At 41.0% G+C, this 17,098-nt stretch overlaps 1 protein-coding gene across 1 annotated transcript in view; it reads left to right on the top strand.

Moving 5' to 3' along the window:
* Positions 1-17,098, top strand: part of AMPH (amphiphysin) — a 121,166-nt gene that overhangs the window by 59,060 nt on the left and 45,008 nt on the right. Inside the window, exons 3-4 of the mRNA XM_086467816.1 lie at positions 10,122-10,176; positions 15,932-16,026. Coding sequence (XP_086323942.1) covers positions 10,122-10,176; positions 15,932-16,026 — 150 coding nt within the window. The remainder of the gene's footprint in view (positions 1-10,121; positions 10,177-15,931; positions 16,027-17,098) is intronic.

Genomic DNA, 17,098 nt, shown 5'->3' with positions numbered 1-17,098 from the left:
TCAAAGAGAGTTGTTCTCAATTCTTCAAATACAAGGCAAAATATGCTGCCAAAGCACTTTCTGCTATGTTCACCAATAAGAAGCACACAAATTGCTTAAATTTTCCTAGTTTTCTCCTGCTTTGGTCTACAACTTACTAGCAATTTAAAGATAAGAAGTATTACAATGTGCATCTGAATTATCACTCTTACTGATTAATACCTTACAGTCTTCTGTAAACTCAGGCAACCATCTCTTCTTGGTTTACATTTGGTCCTGCTTTCAAGGTTATGCCTGCAACTCCAGAGCCTCTAGAAAAAGAAAAATTAAATTCTAGTATAAAAAGGCAGTCTTGGTTATTGATCCTTGTGCTGAGGTCCACCAAACCGTGGGCCATTCAGATGGCTTTCAAGAAGAACCACCCCTGTTAGAGTCTATCCTATTGTTTGCAGTTCCCTCCAGGATTATTTGTCTCCATGGTGGTTGCTGACCTAACAAGACCTTTCTATGGCAGAGGCAGTTTGAGAGAAGGTCCAGACTTTACTTCGTTTCTTGCAATCTCACTTAGCAGTGATTTGGCAGTTCCCTGGCCATCTCCTATCTACATTTGGTTTTGAGGAAGACAGTCGCTTCAGTTCTGTGTCTCTTTGTAAGTTGTTTGTAGCAGCTGGTGCCACGTGGGCTCTGGGGATCCTGGTAAGCTGAAAGCTGTGAAAATGGTCTGTTTTTCTTGTTTCCCTACCTTGTTGAGCCTGCAACACTTAGGAGGTCAATTGGTCTTAAGTACAGAATGATCTTTTTATTAACACACTCCAAAGCTAATAAATGAGCTCTCCGAGTTCAGCTCAGTGAAAAAACAGAGAAAGGAAAGAGAAAGAACATAGTGCTCATTACCCAGGAAACAGATAATTGAAAAACTGATATCTTAACATGCTATTCCTTGACTGAATAGCAGATTGGATGGTGGTTATGTACCAAACTCAGCAGAAGGCTGTGTGTAAGGATATGTCTAGCAGATCTATCTGTAGGGAAGGCTCATTTAGACTCCCCAGTGATCCGTTCCCATCTCTTTCTGAATACAGCTGGATAGGAGCCCCTTCTGGACTTGACATCCCAGAGCTGAATTACCCAGATGAATCACCATGGAGAAACTGAGTCATCCCATGTCTGGAGGGGACAGAGCACAGTGGCTTAGCAGGGCCTCAGGACTTTCCCTATCAGAAGGAGTAAGCTGCTGCAGCTGAAACCAACAGTAAAAACACTTAGACTTTTAACAGTGAATACAGCTGTTATTCACCTTCCATTTAAGTTGTAAACTGAAAATTGCCACTCTAAATCAAAACTTGTGGAACAAACAAAACATATATAAACTCATATATGACACAGATTTTCAGTGTATTGCAAGAAATTCCTTGAGGCTTAAACATTTCTCTCTGTAGAGCTAATTGTGGATGTGCTCAGCCTCTTAGTCGATCCTGAAGTTCAGAGGGGGGTGGAGGGAAGAAAGTTCCAGTGTATTTCTCTCAACTGTGAAAATATCATCAAGTCCATTGGAGATTTACCTGAAATTTCATCTCTATTCTGTTGTTCTGTTTGTTTTGACACAAAGTAAAGTAGGAATTCCCTTATGCCTAAGTATATTTTAATGACTCACAATGTTTACTTCATTTTTGGAAGAGATCAATGTTCTGTTTCACTTCTATGCATATTTACCTCTCATTATTTTTCCATCTGAATTTATGAGACCTTTTATTTTACAGACTACAGTTAAAATATATTTTAGTGTTTAAAGCCATTATGTGTTGTATATGTACACACAGAGATATAGCAGTTGCTACTACAAAGCTGCCCATGACATTGTCAGAAAAAAGCAAAATGTCAAGCGCTGTTGTTGCTAGTTTATAGAATTAGGTGAAGATGAAGAGCCTTTTTTTGCTGTTGTTGAGCGAGCAGAAACTGTTTCTGTGGACTGCTTTACTTAAGGTGTGCCTTGCAGTAAGTTTATCCTGCTCCTTGGGTATAATTGTTAGGGGTCCTGAAAAGGTTTATCCTGGCCAGATTTTCATTTCACACAAGCAGGTTTAGCTGCCTTACAGCTGTGGCACGACATTGTCTTAAAGTTGTTCTGTGAGACAATTAGCATTTATTGTAGTGCACTTTTTGCATCAGATGTGCCACTGATTTCTTAAAATTTATTCATGAGTTAAAATACCCAAGATGAAATTCACCACCTGCACATAGGCACCAGATGTGCCTCACAGTGTCCCACCTGGCCCCTAGCTGTTGCTCCAGACAGAGGCATATGGCTTTGGCCACAGTCCTGTATCATTCCTGCTGGCTCTGTCATCCTCTCACCCCATGGCATCTCCAGTGGCAAGACGCAGGTGTTTTGGCAGCTGAACCCTGCCCCTGGAGAGTGATCTAGTTCCAGATTGTGGCACCTGAACACAGCTGTCAGTGTTTGAGTTGGATTTTCCCAGATGCTTGTCCTGAACTGGCCAGTGTGGTTTGGAGGGCCAAGACAGAAACCCATCAGTTCCCTGGGGGCATCTTTGGGCCTTAATGGCTCTGATCAGCCCCATCTGGGACCCCTAACCTTACACATGGGTCTAGGAGCCCATTTTAGCTCAGCCCTGGGCACGCAGTCCCTCCCTAAGCCATTTCATAGGCTGATCACCATTCCTAGGGGACCTGTGCTTCAGCGGCATCTCCTGCTGCTCCCATCTGGATCTGTCAGACAGACCCTGGACCTGGTTCAACCCCTCACTAGGTCAGGGGGTGTCAGTGAAGCCTCTTACCAGTGCCTGGCTCTGCCTGCCTGGCCCAGACCCTGCAGGACGGCACCTGTCATTGAGGGCATGGCCTATGCTGGGGTTGCTCATGGCTCCTGGCATAGCCTCACCGAGTTGAGCAGCTGCTGTGAGGGTCATGAATCACTTGTCTAAATGTTGGCATCTCTTGCCACTTGCAAGGCCCTAGTGTGTCTTCCCTGTCTTCTAGAAGCTGTTCAACAAAGTTGGCAAGTCCCCTAGGACCAGTTGTGTTTACCATTTGTGGTTGACGAGAAGCTCAGCATGACCTGGCAATGTGCATTTGCAGCCCAGAAAGCCAACCATATCCTGGGCTGCATCAAAAGAAGTGTGGCCAGCAGGCTGAGGGAGGTGGTTCTCTCCTGCTCTGCTCCCATGAGATTCCACCTGGAGTACTGCATTGAGCTCTAGGACCCCCAGCATAAGAAGGATATGGACCTGCTCGAGTAGGTCCAGAGGACAGCCGCAAAGATGATCAGGGGGCTGGAACAGCTCTCCTATGAAGACAGGCTGAGAGAGTTGGGGTTGTTCAGCCTGAAGAGAAGTCTCTAGGGAGACCTTAGAGCAGCCTTCCAGTACTTAAAGCGGGCCTGCAGAAAAGGTGGGGAGGGACTCTTTGTCAGGGAGTGGAGTGATAGGATGAGGGCTTTAAACTGAAAGTGGGTAGATTTAGATTAGATATTAGGAAGAAATTCTTTACCGTGAGGTTGGTGAGACACTGGCACAGGCTGCCCAGAGAAACTGTGGCTGCCCCCTCCCTGGCAGTGTTCAAAGCCAGGTTGGATGGGGCTTGGAGTAACCTGGTCTAGTGGAAGGTGTCCCTGCCCATGGCAGGGGTTGTGGAACTAGATGGTCTTTAAAGGTCACTTCCAACCCAAACCATTTTATGATTCTATGATATTGTTGGTTCAATACAGCTCTGTCCATAGGACATTCCTTTGCTAAACAAAGGTGATGCCAAATGCTGTCCCTGATAGTCTGAAGTCAACCGGACACAGGAAAACACAATGTAGACTAGTGGGAGGGAGCTTTTTTCTGCGAGCCAAGAAGTGTTTGCACTCAGGGGGACTGCATCTGATAGGCATCTTTCCAGGGGCAGTCCCAAAGCATACTTCATATATTGGATGACCACTAAGCCAAATACAAGCAATACAACATGTATTTTGGAGGCTATGAGAGGAGTTTCTCTGCTGATTACCATTTCATTCTGAAATGTATCTTTAATAATTATCTTATGTCTGAGGGGCCATTTTTCCCAAGACAAGAAGAAACTTAGTGTACCATTAAATCTCATCTCAACCTCATTAATTTCCAATCAGGCAGGATACCCAGGAAGGTGAGGCCCTTTGTTTTGTGCTACAAAATTATCTCTGCAGAAACAGCCCAGATCCATTCCAACTCATTCCTCACTTGAAAGGAGAGAGTAACTGATCTGATGTTTTGCTTTTTTGATTCTGCCTATTGATTGGTCCAGATCTAAAGTCTGAAAAGTTGTCACACTGGGCTGGTTTTGATTGCCCCTTGGATATAAACTTTTATGCCTCTGCAGCTTTAATTGTGCTAATTGTTTTCTCCCAGCCAGTGCAGTTGAATGATCAAATTATTTGTGACTATTTTTAAAGCAGACTGGTATATGTTTCTTCAGGAGCCCTTTGGGATAACTGAATCTGGGGATAGTTGACATAGCCCAGCTCTGGGTTTAACACGTGGGTTGTACATGATGCAGTTCACAACAAACAGTTCTGGACAGTTTTCTACCAGACTTGTTAATACATAGCTTATATATGTTATTTAATAATATAGTTATGGATGTGCAGCTGTAGACACAAACAGAGGCCAAGTAAATGTGCAGAAAGTCTAGGTTGACATTTAGTATGTATAGATTGCTTTTAGCTATAGACTTGTAGACTCTGCGCTTGCTGTCTTTGCATGCCCCAAATTTTCATTAAAACCGTTAGTCTGGGCCCTACTTTGAGGACATGAGTATGCTTGTAGGAAGATGTAATAGGTGTGAAGGTAGGATCCTAGCTTGGGGAGGGAGACATTTAGTTATGAGGCAAGAAGGTTGGAATTTCATTTAAGGAGGGTGCTAAGAATTTTCTGTTCAGTCCTCATCTGAAATGGAGACCATTGATTCAGTGAAGTGGTTATTTAGTTAAGTGTCACTGCAGGCACAGAGCTTTCTCACCTAGCTACCGGGAGTCATAGCTAACACAAGGCAGAGATTGCTGGTTCTTACCTTTAGAGTTCATACTTTTTGGATTAGTCCAGATTGCCCAAGCAGCATGTTTGATTTGATGTAGTTTACTTCAACTCATCATGTTACTTAATAACTAGAACAATGGAATTCTTGCTCTTGAGCCTTTGTAGTTGCTGGACCACAAATTTGGTGCTTTCCTGGTAGGTACTGGGATGCCCAAAACCTCTGTGTTTCCAGCGAAGGTTGAAAACACAACTTTTTTCAAGTGATACACTAGTCATGTAATTCAAAACCCAAGTCTTTTATAGCTTGTAGAAAGAGAAAGAAAGAAATCTATTTCTTTAAGAAAAAGATTCCAAAACCTGAGAGACAGTTCTAGCAACTATAAGGAGAAATGGTAAAATAGGGTACTCTGGTATGCAGATATATTTCATACTGAATTATGGATTTGTCTCAATAGTTTCTTATTTTGTTAAGCTTCACTTAATGCAATAGTCCTTTGCATTCATACTTCTGAGTTCCCTAGAAGACCTACAAGTAAATGCTACCTAAAGTGTTTGTGAACAGAGAGACTGTGCTGTTTTGCATTGCGGATAATAATAGCACATTGCAATAAAGTGCATCTTCCAAGTGATATCCGAAAGTCTTTCTTTTGAGATGTTTCCCTGATGTCTTAGCAATGGAATGACAAAATTCCAGTATTAGAGTCAGAGCTGCATTGATAATTATCTGGTTTGCATTTTTCTGAGGCAGGTTATTAATTAACCTGTACTCCAGGTTCAGCATTGACCATGCTCTTGACTCTCGCTAAAGTGGAATGATTTATTTGGTTTTGGTATCAACCGCACGCTGTGCTGACCTTTCCTGTAAAGATGTATTGTGTTTACAACTTGTATGTGACATGATAGAAAAATCAAACTCTTCTGTTCTGCCTGGAAAGCTGTGAATAAATGATGCCTGGCAAATAGGTCATCCAATTCCAGCTTTCATGGAGGCAAGGTGGCCTTTAATTTCTGAGTGGAAGCAACAATTTTTCTAATTCATCAGGAAGCAAAAGCTGATAAGACCATGTTTTTTATGGTTATAGTCATTAAGTTTTTGTAGCTCATCAGTCTTACAGCCAACAGTGCTGTGGCGCTTTCTCTTAATTCCAGTGCTAAAATATGTGTAAATACTATTTTTTTAAGAGAAAACTAAAACTTAACATACACAAGAATCTGTACTACTGAAGAGGCTTAATGCTGCTGTAAAGGTGTGTAAGACCTGTGGCTGTAGATGACAAGATTCTGAAACACTGCCTCCTTATCTCACTGGGTGCATGTGTCTTTACTGGCTACGTAATACTGGCCATGTATTAAGACCAGGGAGTAGAAAATGGGATCTGACAGTGACACTGTGTGCTACAGTGTTCTGAGTAGCAAGTTGTTGTTTGGGCCAGCACTGCAAAGAGCTGTGTTGATTTCCCTAATGAGGGGTGTTGTTTTGGGTTGTTAGCATGACTCCCTTGCTCTTATGTGCAGTTTAACAGGATTGCCCAACAGAATTTTCATAATTTGTATGTTGCGTTTGACCAGGTGAGCCAAGAGCACTGATTTCTGGTGCTGGAGTCTGGTAAGAACATGCCTACTGTTATCAAATAACCTGATTGTGAGAAGTTTGCTATTAAGTATGCTATTGAAACTTCCCTCTGGAGTTTCTTTGCATATAATGAAAATCTGTCTCATTTTGCTGCCTCGTGTAGAACAAATAAAAGAAATTAGGAAGTGATAAAGGAGGTATCAGTGCTGTCTTGGGAAATCTCATTTCAGAGCAGCACAACATCTGCAAAATGACACCTACTTTTCATTCTCCTTCAAGAAGCTGCATCTTAGTTAAGAAAATCGATGGCCTTAATGAAGATACGTGAAGCAGTGGTTTCAGAGCCACCAGATGCTTTATCTGATAGACCAGAAAGGAGAGAGTGTATCACTAAACATTGAGAAGGAGCAATATTAAATATGTGGCAATCTTTAAAACTTGTATGTCACAGTTTGCAAGATGTATGGAGCCAGCAATGCAGTATTTTCATCCTGTGAATATTAATTAGCCTGTTCAGTGGTAAAAGTATATCTGTCTTCACTAATAGTGAGTTTACTATAGCAAAATGTGTAGAGCAGAGGCACGTTTTGCAGAATTCACAGGGCTGAGGAATTTTGATGCAAGTCTTTATTTATGGTATATTATAGAAAGGTCTAATTCTGTTGCCACTGAAACTGAGAGTATCTCTCAAATTCAGTGGGAGCTGGCCCTTGCCTATGGATGCTTTAACACCATGTGTCATACAACATTTGCTAATGAGGGAAAATTCATATGGCTTTATGCTGCTTAGATATTTCAGAGGTTTGTGACCTGTTAATTACCTGAGAGAGATGCGTGTTAAAATTATTCTTTTGAATGAATTGTCAGAATTCGTAACAGCACATATGGCAAAATATTTGCATCATGTTTTACTGCTTTGACTTTTTTTATATGTTGTCCTGAGCAGCGATTGCTAATGACGCACGACACTAACCAACCACGATAGATCTCATAGTCGTTTAAGGGTACCAGTTGTAAAACTACACAGCAGTACAGTTACAAACATAGTGTTTGAGCAATGTATGTCCCTGATGTGCCATTTGTGGTGTGCTAGTTAGTCCTAGTGACAAAAGGACACATGTCTGAGTAAATACAGACCTGTTACTGGACATGAGGACAGCTAACAGGGTTCTGACCCTTCCAGCTGTGGTTTGCTGCTCCTGAAACACCAGAAATTCTTTAATAACTAAAAATTGTTATCGTGTGGGTGCCTGTTCAGCTGGACCATGATGAAGACTCAAGTTGCTGTATCTACTTCCCGATTTCACAATAAGTGCTCAGGCCAAAGAATATATGAATTGGAAAGATAATTTCTGTACCTTCATGTGACTTTTCAGAGTACCAGAGATCCTCCCAGGAGGAGACGGGCAAGCATAGAAGGGGAACTTCTCTCCTCTTTCTGCCGCATATTTACAGATACTCCTCTTCAGATCCAACAGTGAGAAATTCTGCCCTTGAGTTCAATCTCCTTTCCTCTGTGGCAGTGTTGTTCACTTAATGCCTTGCTCTACGGAAAGCAGGCAACTTATCATCTCTCTGCCTCCCATTCTAGCACAGAAAGAAGTGGAAAAAAGTCAGCTTCTGAAGTGTGTTCGGATGCAACAGAGTTATGTAGGATGGTAAAATGTGTTGTTACGATGTGTTAGGATAGTACTTTTACTAAACAGTTTTAAGATGTACACATACATATTTTCTTAAGGGACACAACATCAATCTACCATTGCTTTCTGAACTTTCTATTGTGTTGTAAGTAATTAAGCCTGAGGTTTAATCCACCGATTACTCAACCTGTACCTGTCTGGCCCCTGCTTTGATATGCAGCTTTGATCACAAAGCAAGGGAATGGTTTGCTTTTCCTTAAAGCATTGAATGTGGTCCCAAACCAAAGACAGATTGGTGGGCTGGGTGCTCCTGCACTCTTGCTGTTACTCAGCAGCTTCTCAGATATCACCCTGGTGGGTCTATGCCTGTGCTCAGAATTTAGTTGTTTAATGGATGTAGGTTGATAAAGAAGTTTCACTTTAGATCGAATTAGTGTAAGAACAACCTTCTTGTTTGTTAAATCCATAAAGTGAATTCAGTCTGCTTTCTAAGGCCGCCCAGGCATTTTTACCATCTAAATTCTTTAATATGCCCTGGACCTTAAAAAAATTGCTTTCTTCTTACAGTGCATTGCAATTTGGGGTTTTTTGATCCAGTTCTAAAGGCCTTCAGTTCCCTGTAGGGAGCTGGGAGAGACAAGTGGGTTTGGCGGATGTAATCTGCATTGCAATGGGTGTACTGGTGAGGCAAGCAAGTATTTTTTGAGAACCACCATTTGGATTTAACGTGGCTGCAGGTAGATGGATTCTAAACCCCAGATGGACCCTTTCAACCCGAATTTCTTACGATCTTGTGCCTGAATGCACTGAACATTGCTGTCGCTGATGGCAAATCCTTTACTGACGTCAGAAGTCCTTCGACTTAAGTGGAGTTATAGCAACTTATACCAGTTGAGACTCTGGCTTCTAAAATATTCACACATGCACCCTTTTGGGTTCTGACTTTCACACGAAAAATATGAGAGAAACTCCCAAGCAGTCAGTCATATTTTGCAGCTGATTTTTCCATATGGTGTAGCTGTATGTGAGAAAATGTGACTGCAAGCTGATATTCCTATAGTTTCCAACTGCTTAAATAAATAGAAGGATATTGGGAACTGCTAAAAATGGGGCGTTTCCGAAGTCTTCAGGCTATTGAAGGTGTCCTGAACAACAGCTTTTTAGCAATAAACTATGTGCTGTAGCGTAGCACAGATTTTATTGCACGTCCTAGGAGCTGTGAAGTCCAACTTGTGATAAAGTCAGAGATAAAGCAAGCCATTTTGTTTTGTCTGTTCTTAGTTTTTCAAAGGCTGTTGATGTAAGATAAAGATCATTTTGATGTATTTGCCAGAGAAACAGTTGAGATTTCACAGCAGACTGCAAGCTAAACAAAATAACTAACATTATTGGGTTTTAGTAGTTATTTGCTTGCAAAATATTAAAATGTTAAAAACTGTTTGCAGAAGTAGTAAGCCATTTATGTAAGGACATGGATTTTCTGCAGGTCTAGGCTGGCCTCATTTGAGTAGTTTCCAGCAGAGGTGCACTGTTATTGATTATATTTCTTTGTGTTTCAGGTTAGGACATTGGCCAGGCTGGCTTGAGCTGGACCTTGGCCATAAAATATACCTGTCTGTCTTTGGCTGGAATTCTTCTGTGTACAAATGTCAAATAAAAATAAACCCAGAAATTTTAGCCTCGAGAGTACAGTATGCATAGCATCTTGGCCAGGCCACCTTTTCTGTTTGAACCTGTGCATGCTTGCAATATGTGACATTATTCATCAGATAGCTCCTGAAATTGCTTTTTGTTGTTAACTTTGACATACCATGTGCATGTTTTAAGGTGTAAAATATAACTTAAATGTGTTTTCAATAACATAACTGAAATGTGTTTTCACTTCCTTGCTTTTCTTTGTTTTTTCTTTTCCAGGCAGAGGGTTCCAGGCTACAGAGAGAACTGAGAGGATATTTAGCAGCCATCAAAGGTGATTCTAAGTTTCACATCATTTTTCAAAAAAAGTTTGCTTTATTAAAACATGAGATAAGTAGGCTTGTTTAAGGTATGCAAAGACAAACACAAATAATACTGCTTTTGTCATTAGTAGTCCATATTTCTGCTTTAGTTCCAGCTCAGGCTCTTTAGCCTATTGTTAGGGATTCTGCACCTTTGATGTCAACTCATGTGTATACAGCCTTGCATGCACAGCTCGTCCTTGGCTGTCCTTTGTGTGCAAGACCACTGCCCACATTCTCACGTGGCATGCTTTTTGAGCACCCACAAAATCTACACACCTTGATACTTTTCTTTGCAACTGCTGGAATATGAAATATCCCATGCAAGGCAAAGGACTGCTTGATCTCCACCACTGTAACATTTCCAGGTATTACTATCTGGATGATGATATCCCTCCAAAACCACACCCCCTTCGATGATGGTGTTATTTCTCATGTATTTCTGACTGCTTAACCCATTTTTTTTAAAGTTTAGAAATCAAATGTGATCTCTTTCGATACTAGCTTGAAAATCCAAGTAAAAAGCCCACTGGTCCCTGCTTAAATATTGGAGATTAAGTAAGTGGCTATTTAAATCCTACTGGACAGTTGTAAATCCAGCACACTCAGTTTAGTGCCATATGCAGTGTTTTTTCTCTCTCGTGCAGCCTCTCTTTGGAGGAGTTGAAGACCAGGTGCTAAAGGGAAAGGAATAAGAGTTGGTAACTGACAGAGAGACAGTAATGAGATATATATATATATGTATATATGTGTATATATTTTTTACCTGGCGCCAGTCCAGTTGGGAAAACATTACAAACGAGTATTAACATCCCTGGAAATGGCTGTGTCATAACAAAACTTCAGCAGCTGTTGATGGGCAGGGAAGAAAACTCTTTTGATGGGAATTGTTAAATGGGGAGCAAAGCAGGAGCTTAATGTCTTTGACCATCTATTATTTGCTGGATGGGTTGGACAAGGAAAATCCTGTACCAGACAGAAGATACTTTGCCTTGAAGGGATTTGCACAATGTCTTTTGTTCTTAGAGGAAATTTCAGCATCAGTTATTTTTGGGGATCCATTGGATGCTGATTTTACTTTCTTATTTTTCAGTCATCCCTTCCCCATACCCTTTATTAGATGGATACTCAGAAGCAGCGTGATGAGGCCGTTTGTTGGCCAGATGGCTGTTCTGCCACGTAGGCTGGCTGTTTACATGCTGCTTTGATTTCCGTGTTGGTGACAACAATCTTCCTCTCCACGTTTCATTTTCTTTCTCTCTTTCTCTTTTTCTCTTATTTTCCTAGTATGTTGTGCATTCATGGTCCTTTTGCTTGTTTATTGTCTAGTGGGCTACTCTTTGCACCAAGTTTTGGTTTTAACTTGGTGAGAAATTTTTCATTGTGCAAGTTTTGCCTGTTTAGCCATGCTTTTCTGTTCAGCATCTTTCTCTTGTTGCAGCCTGTAAGTCTATATTTGAAAATAATTTGGACTGACTTTCTTACTGAGAATGACAAGTGTTTGCTAAAGCCTTGTTATCTTCATGTCTTAAAAAAGACCCAGTCATAAGCAGCTCACAAGAGCCTTAAAAATATTGTTCTCCAAAGCCAACAAGCCACCAGTGGGCATCCTTGGCACGTGTGTTGGCACACCTTCGTGCTGTGGAGTGAGAGGTCAGCCCGAGATAGTAGTCCGCAATGCACAGCTCTGGCTGGAGCTTCCCCAAAGCTGACTAGCTCAGTAGTGGCAAAGACCTTCCCGATTTTAGATGGTAGAAGCAGATCCAGCAATTGCTACAGTCTCTTTGTTGCTATTCTTTGAAGGACTGCCATTGTTAAAAGATTTTGGGGTGGCTGTGCACAAAAGCGTGGAAACTTCCATGTTTAGGTGCTGGAGTGGGATTTCTGCAGCTAGGACATGTGAGCCTTGGAGGCACGCCGTCATCAAGGGCTCATTTAGCAGGGAAAATGGTTGATCATATAGTTGGAAAATAATGCATTTGACATCCTTGTACTCTTGCAGATGTGAGAAAAGCAGTTCATTTTTTAAAGAGTTTCAGAAATTGGCAAGATAGCTAAAAGCATTTTATGAAGCTGGTATGTTGTGAACCCCAGTAATAAGTTTCATTTTGCTGCATGACTTGAGTTGACTGGGTATTGGAAGTTGCAAGTACAAGATCTGGGCACAATTAAGCAAGGAATGGTCAGTTGAGCCTTCTTATGATCCTTTACCCCTTCATTTCAATATACTTAATAATTTGAGGTTTAGTAGTATTACACATTCTTAAAAGTATTTTTGCTGCATTCAGACTCCTCCTTTTGCTCAGAAGTGCTTCTTGGATATTGATCTTTACTGCTGGTTATTCACGGACTCGGAGGAACCATGTTATAAAGCTGTTGAACTTCTGAATGGCTTTTATGTGCTTTTTTATTTCACCTGTGTGATAGTTTAACGTCTGCTACGTATTAGTGGTGTTTGTACTGACGAGACTGTGTACTATCCCCCATAGCTATAGTTATCTCACACCTCAGTCTTCTGTCTCTTCCAGTCTCCTTGGCAACGTGTATCTGCGTTCTCTGCTTCATGGTGGGTTTTTTTTTAAGCTTTTGAGAGCTGTAGGTGACTTGGATGGTTTTATGGGCCAGTTCTTAAAGAAACCCTAAATCAGCTTCCTGTTCTCTACCCTGAGCTCTTTGCAAGTACCAGTGCAATGGGGAGATATAAACTTGATATAAAACCTGGATCTGCATGCAGGTGGCAAGGTAGCAGAGGTAAAAAGGAATCCTGCATCATGAAAAAGAAGCACCATAATTTTCAGGTGGCTTAATATGGTAAGAAATAGTAACTCATCTACAGGAAGGGAAGGGGAGATTTTGGAGGTCTGTGAGCAGTTTTGCTCCCTAGTTGTCAGTCTGTGACCAAGAACTGCACATATCCTCCAGACACACAAATCTTAAAATCAATCGTATAATTTCTTAGAAGTGATAAAACTATTAATCATCTTTCTGTAAAATTTAGTAATTAATTTTGAAATTATTGAATTGTTTCAGTAGGAACTCTAATGGGTAACTAGCAATAACAAATACAACAACCCTTATGGCAGGTTAGGTCATTTCCCTGGAGAACGGCTCATGAAGCTCTCTTCCCCACTCAAATAATTAAACGTTAAGAGCCAGACAAAGGAGCCTCACTCCATCAGGAAACGGAATTTTGTCGAGGATTCTGCCTAGGTTTCCCTGCTGGGTAGTGAGGAAATGCCACAATATGTGGATCCTACGGCAAACGTGGAGTCCCAGGCCCGTCTCAATCTACGTGGGAGCTTGAGTACATTGAAATTGTGATAGCAGAGTCACCTACCCTCTGCTGTCTCTAAGGAGCTTAATGGGAATGTCTCTGCACTGCCAGCCCCAGGATCCCTACCACGTGGGAGCCTCTAGAAGTCCTTTGGGATTCCAGGGACAGGGGCTTTTTCCCATAGGGAGAGGGATGATTTAATCAAAGAGCCTCAGACTTCAGTAACTGGATTATTTAGCATCATTTTTCCTAAGCGATTCAATTATTTTGGCATTAGTAGTTATTAAAGAAGTGACCCAATTACCAAGAAGAAGCAGTACTAAATGAAACAATTGATATTAAATATAAATTTCTAACTGTTCATCAGCAGTAAAAATTCTTTTCACATTTTTTAGTACTTTAATGACTTTCTTTAAACAATTTATCTTTCTCAGTGATAGGAGTTTAAAGCAGCAGGGAGAGAGACAGCCTGCAGTCTATGGCTGAGACACTAATCCTCTTAACTTCAGCGCTGAATAATGCATGAAAGGTATCAGTGCATAAGAAGTAATTCTATGTGAAAACCAGACAAATAAAAAGATCATTGTCCATCGTAAGTGTATGCCCACAGGCATGGAAAAGAATGGAAAGCCACTGGATTGGTATTTACCTATGCACTCATTTAGGGTATTGCAGTAAACCTAGTATAGATTCAGTAGGAGGGCAGTAGGATGGATGATCTTGGCCTGTGGTAGTTTCAGACTGAAGCCCCTGACTGAAGAAGCTGAGTACTGTAATGCCCACTTGCCTCACGCTGCAGCTGCATTTGATTGATGTTTTTTACAGGAACGTGGTAGTGGAGGATTACCAGATTCTCAGAAGTGCAAAAGTGTAGAAGTTGGTGCAAGTTTGATATGACTCATTCAAAGGATATTAAGTGTCTTTTACTTATTCTCTTAAGCAGATGTATGCCTGAGTCCTGCAGTACTTAAAAAAGTAAGTCTGCATAGGAAAAGGTGCTCTGCCCAAGCCTGGTCTGTAACTGAGCTGAGTGCAAACTGCAGGAGGGATTAGCAAGCAGCTGTGCTAGCCTGCCTGCCACAGGAACATGCTTAAGGGCAGAAGTTCAGGTATCACAAGGATCAAGCATGAGCAGAGATGCTCAAACCTTCCTGGTCTGTGCTTTTGCCCTGAGTGGACAGAAGCAGCTTTCTTAAGGACGGCAATACTGCACTAATTTCGCTTTACCTTCTGAGTTGATTAATTTGCAGTGGCATTAAAGATTTTAAATGAGTCCTACCTGGAAAAATATGTGAAGATCATCTGTATTTTACTGTAATCTGGCATATTCTAGTCAAGAAAAGCCCCTTTATTCAAGAACCCTTTCTTAGCTGGTGATACATCATCCTAAACATTAACTGTGGAGGAGAAAAGGAAGAAATGCATCTTAAGTTCTTGTGCTATACCAATTCTGAGCTGAGCTCTATCACTAAAAAGCACCCCCAAGACAATCCCTGAAGAGATCAAGTATTCTGTTTTGACACAGCACCTTTTGATTTAAGGGTGAAAGCTTTTACCCTCTGAACACCAGGGTTTCCTTTGTACTTGTTGTCCCCCCTTTCCCATGCCATTCTCTCTCTTGAACCAAAGGTCTCAGAACAGCCATCTACTTTCAGCTTTTTCAGTATCTTTTTTTGCTATCCTACCCATTCCATAGGCCACCATTTTTATATTAGGAAGTGTGCATTACTGCATTTGTTTCCTGTCATATCTCCAGTGTGTGTTTTGGAGTGCATGGTGGAATAGCTAGTGACTAGGTCCAGTCTGCTCTTCTAGACACTCAAGTTTCAAATTAATTCTCCTTTTCCACTCCTGAACATTTCTTTGTGGAGCAAACAGAAATATCAATGTTATTCCTAAATTCAGCCACTGAGTAGTTAAATCTGAAGATCATGCTAGAGATGTTTTCAAGGCAGCACAGATGTACTGCAGCAAACAGAATTTGGCTGGAGAAAAAATGTGGGTTTTTTTAAAAAAAAAAAAAAGGTTAATGCTAAGTAAACAAAATTAGCAGTGTTGTTCAGATTTTGCAAAGAAGTTGAAATAAAGTTGTCATTTTAAATTTGCTGATTCTGAACTGACTCTTAGCACGTTAGTAGATCAGTTTGGCTTCACTGGATTCAGAACCGTATTCAACATCTAATGTATTAAGGCTCCATCAAAATGGAAAGGCAAACCCCAGTGCCTTCACTGAGGGCAGTAATTTATTCTCTAGGATCAAACTGATCTCACTGAAGATAGATTAACCTGGGGGAGCTGGGGGAAAATAAAGGTTTTGTTTCAGCTGCTGAAAATGATATTCTAAACATGCGGGAGGGAATAGTATAGTGGGTACATGTGGGTCAAAATAAAGGTAATTAGCAACTGTTTCTTGTAGTTTGCAGCTGTATGTTCCTCCTTCTGTCTGATTATAGGGATGCAAGATGCCTCAAAGAAGCTTACAGAGTCTCTTCATGAAGTGTATGAGCCAGACTGGTACGGACGAGAAGATGTGAAAATGATTGGAGAGGTAAGATGTGTGGAAAGAGGAAGAAAGTATTTTGGCTGCAAATGGATTAATCTGAGTTGTTAAGAAGAAATGTACATGTGAAATTTCCTTTTATTCTTCGTTGCATGTTAAATCCTGTTTTCTGAGCATAGCAGTTACTGGTCTTGTGAGATGCATCTCCTGCTGACCAGATGCTGCATTTGCAATGTCCGTTTTACGAACAGGCTGACATAAGCTCCCACTGAGGTCAACATCAGTGTGAGCAGCATTGGTCCTGGTAGCAACTGACTGACAAGTTTGTACAAGGTATCTTACATGCAGTTTTACAGTGGGGATTCTCAATTCAATTGAATGTTAAAAAATATCAAATCTGCTTATCCTTGTGTGCTATGTAACAACTGTTGAGCCAGTGGCACTAAACAGATATCTGATGGGACACTAGCCTCTCTCTGACAAGAATCTGGAATTTAAGGGCAAATTAGGCTGCAGGGCACTATTCATTTTAGCTTTTTTAGCTTCCTCCAGTGATTAGAGAGGAATAGACTTTTCTAGAGGACAGTGCAGAAGTTTAACTTGAGGTGCTCTGAACTGTCTGTTTAAACAGCTTTAATTCTGGGGGAATTCTGTCAGCAAATGTGCTGGTGGTGACAAGAAAGTGAAAAGTGTTATCAGTGCAGCTTTTAACCACCTGGCATTCAGTTTGTGAGGTCTCCTGGATAATAAAATTAATAAGAAACTGCAGTCTTCCCAAATCTGCATAATGATTGCTTTGCTTCTCTATGGCTGTCTGCCTCTACCCTTCCCTTCTGCTGAAGGCATGACGTGTTTCTGATTTTAAAAGCACCCAACTTCCAAATTGTGTAAGTTACGATACCATACCATTTATATTGTTTTAGGTTAAACAGCTGGAAGATCTCCTGCTGCATCTTACTGTAGCGCCTCATCTTGTATCTGTAAACTATTAGATTTTATACTTGGATATTTGTAATTGTGTATGAAAGGACCAAAATTTGGCTCTTAAACTCTGTTAAATATAGGGATAAATGTTAAATGTGTCTTCTTCTTAAGAGACTCGTGTGGGCAATATTACAAA

The sequence above is a fragment of the Leptosomus discolor genome, chromosome 7 (genome assembly GCF_034619465.1).
Source record: "Leptosomus discolor isolate bLepDis1 chromosome 7, bLepDis1.hap2, whole genome shotgun sequence".
NCBI lineage: Eukaryota > Metazoa > Chordata > Aves > Leptosomiformes > Leptosomidae > Leptosomus > Leptosomus discolor.
Note: the sequence above shows the minus strand (reverse complement) of the source record. Positions and strands in the feature narration are given on the sequence as shown.